Source organism: Poromitra crassiceps (assembly GCF_964638095.1).
Source record: "Poromitra crassiceps genome assembly, chromosome: 28".
Taxonomy (NCBI): Eukaryota; Metazoa; Chordata; class Actinopteri; order Beryciformes; family Melamphaidae; genus Poromitra; species Poromitra crassiceps.
The window spans coordinates 15565045-15577057 of record NC_139651.1 but is presented as its reverse complement, the minus strand read 5'-3'; the positions used below and the strand labels follow the sequence as shown (position 1 = coordinate 15577057).

Sequence of the window (12013 nt, the reverse complement as noted above, 5' to 3'; positions counted from 1 at the left end):
AAGAACTTAACACTGTGAATAATCCTCACTTGGATTGAACATTAATTCGTAGAGATGGACACCAAGCGAGTTGGCTGTGGGCCTTTGTCAAGTGACACAGATGTGCCACAACACATTTATGACCTTATGTTGCCAGTTTACTCTCTCCCTCCCCCCTCTCTCTCTCTCCCTGTCTCTCTCTCCTCCTCTCTCTCTCCCTCCCCCCCCTCTCTCTCTCCCCCTCTCTCACTCTCCCTCCCCCCTCTCTCTCCTCCTCTCTCTCTCCCTCCCCCCCTCTCTCTCTCCCCCCTCTCTCACTCTCCCTCTCCCCTGCTCTCTCCCTCCCCCTCTCCCTCCCCCTCTCTCACTCTCCCTCCCCCCTCTCTCTCACCTTCTCTCTCCCTCCCCTCCCACCTCTCTCCCTCCCCCCTCTCTATCTCCCTCTCTCCCCCCTCTCTCACTCTCCCTCCCCCTCTCTCCCCCTCCCCCCTCTCTCTCTCCCTCTCTCCCCCCTCTCTCTCTCCCCCTCCCCCCCTCTCTCTCTCCCTCTCTCTCACGCTCCCTCCCCCTCTCTCTCTGCCTGTCACGTTTTCTCTCCGCTTCTCTGAGCCGTCCTCTTTCGAACCCACAACCTTCTGACTGTGAGGCCACAGACAGTGCTAAACACTTAGCCAGCATGCTAATATGGGGTAGCCTACTCAATTCAACTTATATTGACCAACATCCTCTTTCCACCCATTGAAAATAGCATCCATTGCTTATTGGACAATACAGACTCAGATAAAGCACACATACTTGGAATAGAAGATCAGTAGAAAGACAAGTAGGCTAGCTACACCATCATGAGTGGCATCATCAGGGCAGGTTGTGGAGCAATTTGAAGGCCAGCGCTCGCAACAGGAAGTGGTAATAATGCACCTGTTTCTCAATGCAGAATAAGCTACGTTATCATTGCAATGTTAAAAGGGCCTGTTCTGTCAGTGTCCCTATGTGTTATATTCAATATTCATATACCTTTTCAACATCTATACATCTTTGTCGGGGGGAAATGTTGCCTTTTTTATAGTTCAAAATAGAGACAGAAAAGATTGGGGATGACGTGACAAAGCTGAGCCGAACTCAAACCCCGGACATTATGTTTACATGATACACAATAATTACAGGAGATTAATTAATGTGAGAGCATTGGAAGCAGTGTGCAGTGTCTCCTTCAGTGTTGGGGGTAACTCATTACAAAAGTAACACATTACATGTAAGCTATTACTTTTAGCAGTAACTCAGTAATATAACTTATTACTTATAGGATTTCAGTAATATTATACCAGTTACTTTGTCAGGTAACACAAGTTACAAATTTAGTTTTTTTTTAAATCAAAGCACATATTTAAATCATTTCCTAATCAAACGGTCTGTTTTTATGCAAATAACCACTACAGATGACAATAACAAAGGAAAATAATAACATTTAGAATTTTGGATTGTTTACACTCCGACTTGAAGGCGGTTGAAATTATTTTTCGGGATGGTTCCAGGGCAGCGATGTCATTCTGCTGCTGCTGTTGTTTTGGTGAAAGTAATGCAAAAGTAGTGTACTAATAAGTAACGAGTTACTCTACACAGACAGTAATATTGTAAAGTAACATATTACTTTCAAATGAAAGTAACTAGTAATATGTAGTATATTACATTTTGAAAGTAACTTGCCCAACACTGGTCTTCCTGAGCTGTCAGCAGCACCTGCTAAAAACCATATAGGGATGTGTAATTCCTCTCCTCTTTTGAGCCGAACAACAGACATTCTAGACTACAAGTGCCTATTCTTTCCTAATTTATGTAGTCACAACTCCACAGATGTAAAGATGATCTTTAGTAAAAGACAGTAAAAGTCACTGATCACTGAGGGTTCATCTTTGCATTTGTATCTCTATCTTCAGAAATGATATTCATATGCCATCAATGTGATCCATGCATTTATACTGTATATATTATATAGAGAGGCAAAGTGGAACGTCACTTCCTGCTTCAGCACTGTACCAGAGATTTTTATCCGCCATTTATTTTCCCATAGACATTTCGTAAAATGCTTATAAAATAGTTTCACTTCGTCGAACCAAACGGTTCAGCTAACGCTATAATCGGGAGAGACATAGAACATTTCACTCAGATCAAAACTAAAAAAAAACATAAAAAAAAATATTTTCTTTAAACCTGCATTTTTTTAACGTTCTGGTGTCAGTGAAATGCTATGCGATCTCTCCTGTTTCTAAATATATCTGTACCATTTGGTTTGAACCAGTAAAACTATTTTTGTAATCATTTTACAAAATGTCTATGGGAAAATAAATGGCGGATGAAAATCTCTGGTACAGTGCTGAAGCAGGAAGTAGGCGGTCACTTTGCCTCTGTATTATTACCCTGAAGTCCCTATACAGTATGAGATGCATTACAGCCAGCAGCTTGATATCATTTGTGCTGTGCAGAAATGATCATCATATGGAGGTATGGCTTTAAGAACATCTAAAAGCTGCATTTAGTGGTATATTTCCTTTTTGAGAATCCCTCCTACTCCACACGCTTTCCTTCAGATCCTCAAATGTATATGTTTTTTTAACCTTATTTTAAACCAGGCAGGTCAATTAAGAGCAAATTCTTATTTACAATGAAGGCCTGGACACCACAAGAGAGCTATAGGGGGAAATAGCTATCAATACCTGTTTAGGCTGCTGAAATAGTTTTGTTTTTTAATGCAGTTGTCATCTGTGGCTACACCTTTCTCCTCTACTTCCCGTGTGTGTGTGTGTGTGTGTGTGTGTGTGTTCACCCTCGATACCTGAAGCATAGACAGACGACTTACTCAATTTGCTGTTCAATGTGTTTTAATCTCGTTTTAATGCTTATTTGTAATTGTGCAGAATTAAAATGCTCAGTATATAGAGTATGTACCCAGGCAGGCACAGCTATGACAGTAATCACCTTTTTTACTTTGCCATTGTCACCTGGACATGTTACAACGAAGCTGGAAAATGTCACACTCCTGAAATAGTGATTACATTCAATGACGTTTTTATGATCCCTGTGCTTGATCCAATGCAACAAGTAGTAACACCATACATCAAAGAAAAAGAGGATATAAAGAAAAATACATGATTTTATAATATCAACCAGAATCTGGAGTTTTAATGGTTCTTTAACTTTAACTCACATTTCCCCCCCATAAAACTAAACCAGTTTATCAAGAAGAAGAAAGGTAAAAAAACAAAAACAAGAGACATTAGTAGTTACTGGGCCTTTTTCACAGACAGGAAGTCTAATTCTCTCAGTGGAGAGCTCCATTCAAAGAAGAAATTCATCTTCAAATATGCTTATTAAGACAAGTCTGTGAAGTGTTGTATCTGTTGTTCTATTTAAAGAAAAACACAGTAGAATGGCTATAACAGTTACCTGGAGAGGGGGGGGGGTGTAGTGTATTTGTAAATTTGTAATTTTAATTTACAATGAATTCTATCTGAGAAAACATAATGATTAGTCTAATCTGTATGATTGACAGGAGAGATGATCAGAGGGGCAGAGTTTTCACCGCCATCATGATGACAGGGATTGAAGAATGGGTAGAGCTTCTCAGTGAAGGTGCAGCCAGTGAAGGAGTAGATCAGAGCTGCAGCATCTACGTCATAAAAGGAGATCAGAGCCTCCTCATAGTCCACAAACACCCCCACCTTCTGAGGCTGCGCCTTCAGAGAGAGGAGGACAGGAGGGCCAGCATTAGCTGTATACTTACTTCCTTCCCTCAACACTATAGTCCAGTAGCCATTCTGTGGTCTCAGTGTGATTCTTCCCTTCCTGTTGATCGACCCTCTGGCCACTCCTAAATCCCACCTAGTCTTCCCTTTAACCTGAACCTCATAGTAAAACCTTCCTGAAGAGAAGCTCTGCTTTCCTAAGACACCGGCACAGCTATCAAATCTCTCTGGGTTGTTTGGGAGATTCTTCTTTACATCACCACATTTTACTTGTTTCCCATCATCAGACAGGATGAGATGGGGATTTGCTGTATCAGGATCCAGAGTCACATCCACTGCATACTGCTGGACCGTCTTCAGCTCAGCCTCTAGCAGCTTCTCCATCTCTTTCCTGAGAGTCTCCTCCAGCTGAGCCACAGCTCTCCTCACAGTCCCCTCATATGATGAGTGGACACTGACCTCTGTCCAGTCCTTGGTGTGTGGAGGAGTGTTCAGGGATGGGACGCTTTGGAGGAGGTGGAGGTGGTCTTCAATGTGTGAGAGCTGCTCCACCTCAGCGCTTCTCTTCATCAGCTCAGAGATCTCCTGTTCCAGCTCTTTGATGAAGCCTTCAGCCTGCTTCTCGGTTGTTTTCTGCTTCTCTTCAATCGTCTCAATGAGCTCATCCTGGCCTCTCTCCACAGACTGCATCAGAGCGGTGAAGACCTGCACACTGTCTGCTATCTCTCTGTCTGCATCTTCCTTGCTGAGCTCCACTGAGTGTTTGATCTCCTGAATCTTCAGTCGTCTCTCCTGGATCTTCTGCTGAATTGCAGCCCCTGTCTTCCCCAGCTCAGCCATCTTTCCTTTGTATTCCTCTTTCAGAGGGACAATGTCATGCGACTTGTGGTCTGACTCAGTGCATACCTGACACACACACATCTGGTCAGTCTTGCAGAACAGCTTCAGTGCTCTCTCATGTTCCTTACACATCCTGTCTTCCAGGTTCTCCACAGGATCGATCAGCGTGTGTCTTTTCATGCTTTTGATGATGTGGTGACGCTCCAGGTGAGTCTCACAGTAGGAGGACTGACACTCCAGGCAGGACTTCAGGGCCTTCAGTTTGGTCCCAGTGCAGATGTCACAGGGAACTTCTCCTGGTTTGGCTTTCATCTGAGCTGACTTTCTGAACCGAGCAGCCATCTCATTTATGAAAGTATTGACATGCAGCTCAGGTCTTGTCTTGAAACGCTGATTACACAGAGGACACTGGCACGGGACATTAACCTCCCAGTGTTGTGTGATACAGTTTTTGCAGAAGTTATGTCCACATGGTATGGAGACTGGATCAGTGAACACATCCAGACAGATGCAGCAGAGAAACTCCTCTTCAGACAGGACACTGCTGGCAGCAGCCATATCTAGACACTGAGACCAAAGGTGAAAGTGTGAATAACAATACTGTACTGTAGCACACAATTCTTTCAAAAGATAGCAAGGTTAGATCATTGGAATATGATCAAAAGTTATTTTGAGTTGTGTATTTAAATTACACTTCACAGAAAACATCATTTGACAACTATCAGTGCAAAATGAACACAGGGAAACATCCCATCTGGATTCAGCTGTGTTTAAACAGTCAATATGATCTGCTGTACTCACCTTTGTAACTCGTATTGTTGAGAAAGGTCTGATGAACTTACGTTGATTTCTTCTTTCGAGAGCAAGAGAGAGTATCTTCTAACTTCAGCAGTGCTGTCGCTCTTTGTGACTTTTGATTTCACTTCAGGAATGTTGACAAACCTGTCAGTCCAGTGTTGCTCCGCCTCTGACTGCAGTTACATGTATAAACTAGATTGTAATTGTCCAAAGAGTCAGTGACTGAAAGTCACGACTGGTGAGCACTCTCAAAAAAGTTTCAAAAGCTACGGTGCAAGGCGCAAACAATAAACAGAAGGACAAAAAAGCCAGCACTCAAAATAAATCCTTTGGGGTTTTTTAATACCTTCAAGCAGCAGTTTCAGACAATGGACGTTTCGGCACAAGCCTTCCTCAGCATTGTGCTGACAGTAGACGGACATGACGTATAAATAGTGTCAAACCGGAAGTACAATCAATTGCATCGTCAAATACTGGAAATATCTCACACCATAAAAATATAAAAAAATACAATATCAAAAGCATCAGAGAATATCGACAAACAGATAAGGTACAATTTAAACAGTACACTTGTATAGATAGATATGTCTGTATATATTACACGGCAGGAATGCATCAATGTTTTGCATACGAAAAGAATGAGGCTGGATGGCCACACTTGTGTTATACTGTATAAGCACAGATAGAAAGTCAACATATTTGAATAACAAAAATCAGTAAGAAAATATTAAAATAGAATTAGAAAAATACATAATAAAGTGCATACAAGTGAATGCATTGGATAGAGATACTGCAGGTCCACACATGACGCTCCCACACTGCATTACAGTGCAAGAGCATCATGTGTGAACCCACAACACATCCACCCAATGCACCCCCTAAAGGAAACAACCTAGCAAAAGTTCTTCATTCAAGCCCTTGGGGTGTTCTGTCTGCAAGGTATGTATCCAAAACGCCTCTCTTTGTAACAGGGTCTTGTCTCTGTCACCCCCTCTTTAGTGGACTGACATGTTCTATACCCTGGAACCTGAGGGAACACACGTCGTGACCAAACTCATTAAAATGCCTGGCGACAGAGGACTTTACATCTGTTTCTAATGCTACTCTTGTGTTCTGAAATGCGAGTTTTCAACTCTCTGATAGTTTTTCCAATGTATACTAGCCCACATGGACACTTCAATAGATACACAACAAATTTAGTTTTACACGAAATCCTACTCTTAATCGATAGAGATGCTCCGATCAGCTTTTTTGAGGCCGATCACCGATCACCGATCACTGGAAGCAGTATCTGCCGATCCCGATATGGCCGATCACCGATCACCAAATCCATCAATTCAAGCCTTCTATTTATTGTGTCGCATTATTCATATATTTAATTATTCTTAATAACATCGACATTGTATATTAAGTATTAAAATTAGGAGATGAGAAAGTATCATGAATTGACAACCGTTTTATTGCAGGCTAAGGCAACATGCAACTCTCTCTAGAGACACTCTCTTAGACAACTTGGAGCTTACAGAGTAGACTGTATACTGTAGCTTTCCTGTGGAAAAATAAATACAGTCTTATAAAACAAAAAATATAATACTATGATGTACACAACATGTGCACCAACACAGCTTGGAACATGTCTGTGAAAGCTGCAGCGATAGCCTCCGCGGTGTGTGACCCAGAAAACTCTTGTGAGTGAAGTACAACTTTGTTCAGGTCGAACTTTTCATCAATAAACTGCGCAGTTAGGCTCAGCATGGACATAGGACAGACACTCGAACTCCAAATGTCAGTCGTGAAGCTGATTGACGTGGTGTTGTCTTTCATAAGGCTCTCGATGTGCTTGTACACATTTTGGTATAATTCCGGCAGGCAAACGTCAGTTAAATATTTACGTCCTGGCAGCGTGTAACGTGGATCCAAGCAGGACATGAGGCGTTTGAACCCGAGGTCTTCCGCAACAGACAGCGGCTGCTGATCAAGACATATGAATTCCATTAGCTTTGCATTTATTTCTTTTCGTTTCTTGCTGTCGTTGCTGTAGGGTTGCTGTCGTTTCAATGTCTTTGTTACAGTTAGCTAGGTGAGTGGCGTTTAGGTTGCTGCCGCTCTTTCGCTGCCTTAGCGCTCGCCAACTTTGTAAACTCCTCAAATTCCTTGACGTGGGAAACCTTCAAATGTCTTATGAGGTTCGTAGTGTTGAAACTCTTCTGCTGCGTTCCTCCACGCGGTATCTCCTTTGAGCACACAATGCAAACGGCAAATTTGTTGTCCTTGTCCAACAAGTTGTAAAATTGCCAGACAGGCGACGCCATGTTAGCTGCTGTCCTGTTTGTTCTCGCCCAAGCTGCTTTCGCTATAGAGAGAGTGCAACTTCCAAACACTTTTTCGCCACTACCACCACGCCCCCTAAGGAAACTTGGGAGCCAATGAAGCTTCATGACACGGAGAGACAGCCAATCACAAGCTGCCCTTTAGGAGACCGGAAGAATACTACTTGGCAGCCTGGGAGTGCACTATCTCTATATTGAAACGTCTCTGGTAGTAGTTCTTGCAGATTTGTGTCATTCTGATCGGCCTTGTTTGATCGGCACTTTTGATAACTCCGATCAAAGCCGAAAAAGGCCAAATCGGCCGATTCCGATCACGTGCCGATCGATCGGAGCAACTCTATTAATCGAGTACTTTCTTCCAGAGTGAGGATGGAAGAATGTCTCTCCTCTGATCATAGCATTACACTGAATACAGTTAAAACAAGGAAAATTACCATTCTGTGTGTAACAGTCAGCTCTGACGACCATATCTCGGACATTTCTAGCCCGTTTTTGAGCAAACAAGGGAGGCTCACCAAATAAATGGCCCACTTGGGGCCCTTGGGGGTCACTTTGCAAAATGTTCCAGTGACTTAAAATACATTTTTTAATTTCCTGAGAAGCAGGTGAAAAAGTAGCGGCACACACTATTCTAGACCCTCGGGCAGGGGCGGACTTCGGGACCAACAGGTCCTCACGCTTCAACCCCCTAACTCTCTGTAGGCTGTTCTCAAGGATTGTGTTGTTAAAACCTTTTGTCCTAAACCTTGAACATAGTTCAGCAGCCTGCTCTTTGTGACTTTTGATTTCACTTCAGGAAGTAATGTTGACAAACCTGTCAGTCCAGTGTTGCTCCGCCTCTGACTGCAGTTACAGTATAAACAAGATTGTAACCCACAGCTTGCAGGTAGACAGACGACTTACTCAATTTGCTGTTCAATGTGTTTTAATCTCGTTTTAATGCTCATTAGTAATTGTGCAGAATTAAAATGCTCAGTATATAGAGTATGTACCCAGGCACAGCTATGACAGTAATCACCTTTTTTACTTTGCCATTGTCACCTGGACATGTTACAACGAAGCTGGAAAATGACACACTCCTGAAATAGTGATTACATTCAATTAAGTTTTTATGATCCCTGTGCTTGATCCAATGCAACAAGTAGTAACACCATACATCAAAGAAAAAGAGGATATAAAGAAAAATACATGATTTTATAATATCAACCAGAATCTGGAGTTTTAATGGTTCTTTAACTTTAACTAACATTTCCCCCCCATAAAACTAAACCAGTTTATCAAGAAGAAGAAAGGTAAAAAGACGAGAGACATTAGTAGTTACTGGGCCTTTTTCACAGACAGGAAGTCTAATTCTCTCAGTGGAGAGCTCCATTCAAAGAAGAAATTCATCTTCAAATATGCTTATTAAGACACTTCTGTGAAGTGTTGTATCTGTTGTTCTATTTAAAGAAAAACACAGTAGAATGGCTAGAACAGTTACCTGGAGAGGAGGGGGGATGTACTGTATTTGTAAATTTGTAATTTTAATTTACAATGAATTCTATCTGAGAAAACCTAATGATTCGTCTAATCTGTATGATTGACAGGAGAGATGATCAGCGGGGCAGAGTTTTTACCGCCATCATTAAGACAGGGACTGAAGATTGGGTAGAGCTGCTCAGTGAAGGTGCAGCCAGTGAAGGAGTAGATCAGAGCTGCAGCATCTACGTCATAGAAGGAGACCAGACCCTCCTCATAGTCCACAAACACCCCCACCTTCTGAGGCTTCGTCTTCAGAGAGAGGCGGACAGCAGGGCCAGCATTAGCATACTCACTTCCATTACTCAAACATATAGCCCAGGAGCCATTCTGTGGGCTCGGTGTGATGTTTCCCTTCCTGTTGATCGACCCTCTGGCCACTCCTAAATGCCACCGAGTCTTCTGTTTAACCTGAACCTCGTAGTAAAACCTTCCTGAAGAGAAGCTCTGCTTTCCTAAGACACAGGCACTGGGATCAAATCTCTCTGGGTTGTTTGGGAGATTCTTCTTTACATCACCACATTTTACTTGTTTCCCATCATCAGACAGGATGAGATAGGGCTCTGCTGTATCAGGATCTAGAGTCACATCCACTGCATACTGCTGGACCCTCTTCAGCTCAGCCTCTAGCAGCTTCTCCATCTCTTTCCTGAGAGTCTCCTCCAGCTTCTCCACAGCTCTCCTCACAGTCTCCTCCAGCTGAGCCACAGCTCTCCTCACAGTCCCCTCATATGATGAGTGGACACTGACCTCTGTCCAGTCCTTGGTGTGTGGAGGAGTGTTCAGGGACAGGGATGGGAAGCTTTGGATGAGGTGGAGGTGGTCTTCAATGTGTGAGAGCTGCTCCACCTCAGCGCTTCTCTTCACCAGCTCAAAGATCTCCTGTTCCAGCTCTTTGATGAAGCTTTGAGCCTCTTTCTCTGTTGTTTTCTGCTTCTCTTCAATCGTTTCAATGAGCTCATCCTGGCCTCTCTCCACAGACTGCATCAGAGCGGTGAAGACCTGCACACTGTCTGCTATCTCTCTATCTGCATCTTCCTTGCTGAGCACCACTGAGTGTTTGATCTCCTGAATCTTCAGTCGTCTCTCCTGGATCTTCTGCTGAATTGCAGCCCCTGTCTTCCCCAGCTCAGCCATATTTTCTTTGTATTCCTCTTCCAGAGGGACAATGTCATGTGACTTGTGGTCTGACTCAGTGCATACCTGACATACACACATCTGGTCTATCTTGCAGAACAGCTCCAGTGGTTTCTCATGTTTCTTACACATCCTGTCTTCCAGGTTCTCCACAGGATCGATCAGTGTGTGTCTTTCCATGCTTTTGATGATGTGATGAGGCTCCAGGTGAGTCTCACAGTAGGAGGCCTGACACTCCAGGCAGGACTTCAGGGCCTTCAGTTTGGTCCCAGTGCAGACGTCACAGGGAACTTCTCCTGGTTTCGCTTTCATCTCAGCTAACTTTCTGGCGTGAGCAGCCTTCTCATTTATGAGAGTATTGACATGCAGCTCAGGTCTTGTCTTGAAACCCTTTTTACACAGAGGACACTTGCACAGACCTTTATCCTCCCAGTGTTGTGTGATACAGTTTTTGCAGAAGTTGTGTCCACATGGTATGGTGACTGGATCAGTGAACACATCCAGACAGATGCAGCAGAGAAACTCCTCTTCAGACAGGACACTGCTGGCAGCAGCCATATCTAGACACTGAGACCAAAAGTGAAAGTGTGAATAACAATACTGTAGCTACACAATTCTTTCAAAAAAATAGCAAGGTTAGATCATTGGAATATGATCAAAAGTTATTTTGAGTTGTGTATTTAAATTACACTTCACTGAAAACATAATTTGACAACTATCAGTGCAAAATGAACACAGGGAAACATCCCATCTGGATTCAGCTCTGTTTAAACAGTCAATATGATCTGCTGTACTCACCTTTGTAACTCTAAAGGTCCTTACACATCGGGAGCGTTTTTTCGTGCCATTAATTTGCACGTCAATAATATTTACCGAACCAGTCAATGCAACCGTGCATACCAACAGCGAAGTTTCGCTGAGTGTTATTGCGGCGTGTACACATCTGTGGCTGTGATTGACAGGTGGGTCAAAACTCTCATCGCAAATTTGGTGCCGTATATTCGCATCGCTCTTGATGTGTAATGACCTTAAGAGTCTGATGTATTGTTGAGAAAGGTCTGATGAACTTACGTTGATTTCTTCTTTCGAGAGCAAGAAGAGAGTCTCTTCTAACTTCAGCAGTGCTGTCGCTCTGAGTTCCTTTAGATTTTACTTCAGGAAGTAATGTTGACACACCTGTCTGTCCAGTGTTGCTCCGCCTCTGACTGCAGTTACATGTATAAACAAGATTGTAACCCACAGCTTGCAGGTATCATCCTCAGGTCCTGCAATTGCATACAGTGGACTCCTCTTATAGTGTATTTAGGCTTTTAATCATTCTTAAAACCGTAAACTTACCCCCTCCGTGTGTGTGTGTGTGTGTGTGTGTGTGTGTGTGTGTGTGTGTGTGTGTGTGTGTGTGTGTGTGGATCAGCCAGCCGAGCAGCATTTTGGTAAACAAACCGCGTCACTGGGTGGCAACGGCAATGGAACCCTATGCACCAAGTGGCGCGATGCTTGATTGTCTGACTCTAGCCGGCTAACTCTGTTTACATTTTATAAACTGTGACAGTTCACACAACTTTAACACGACATGCATATATTATACATCAAACTCTTGAGCTAATTCTGCTCTCACTCAGAATGTCAAAATATAAGCGATGTGACATATAGTTTTTGAGATATTAACGT

At 43.0% G+C, this 12013-nt stretch overlaps 2 protein-coding genes across 3 annotated transcripts; both read right to left on the bottom strand.

The window, feature by feature from the left end:
• Positions 1-2860: 2860 nt before the first annotated feature.
• Positions 2861-5694, bottom strand: LOC310799656 (E3 ubiquitin-protein ligase TRIM21-like). 2 transcript variants are annotated; one of them, XM_083662248.1, is made up of 2 exons: positions 5361-5694; positions 2861-5126 (listed from the first exon to the last, which is right to left on the bottom strand). In XM_083662248.1, exon 2 carries the CDS (start codon positions 5115-5117, stop codon positions 3507-3509), a length of 1611 nt encoding a protein of 536 aa, XP_083518374.1. In that variant the 5' UTR covers positions 5118-5126; positions 5361-5694; the 3' UTR covers positions 2861-3506. The 2 variants fall into 2 exon arrangements, with proteins under 2 accessions (XP_083518374.1, XP_083518375.1); XM_083662249.1 differs by having other exon boundaries at positions 5402-5694.
• A 2914-nt stretch (positions 5695-8608) lies between these two features.
• LOC310799655 (E3 ubiquitin-protein ligase TRIM21-like) lies at positions 8609-11478 on the bottom strand. Its single transcript, XM_083662247.1, has 2 exons — positions 11414-11478; positions 8609-10909 (listed from the first exon to the last, which is right to left on the bottom strand). Exon 2 carries the CDS (start codon positions 10898-10900, stop codon positions 9254-9256), a length of 1647 nt encoding a protein of 548 aa, XP_083518373.1. The 5' UTR covers positions 10901-10909; positions 11414-11478; the 3' UTR covers positions 8609-9253.
• Between the last annotated feature and the right edge of the window lie 535 nt (positions 11479-12013).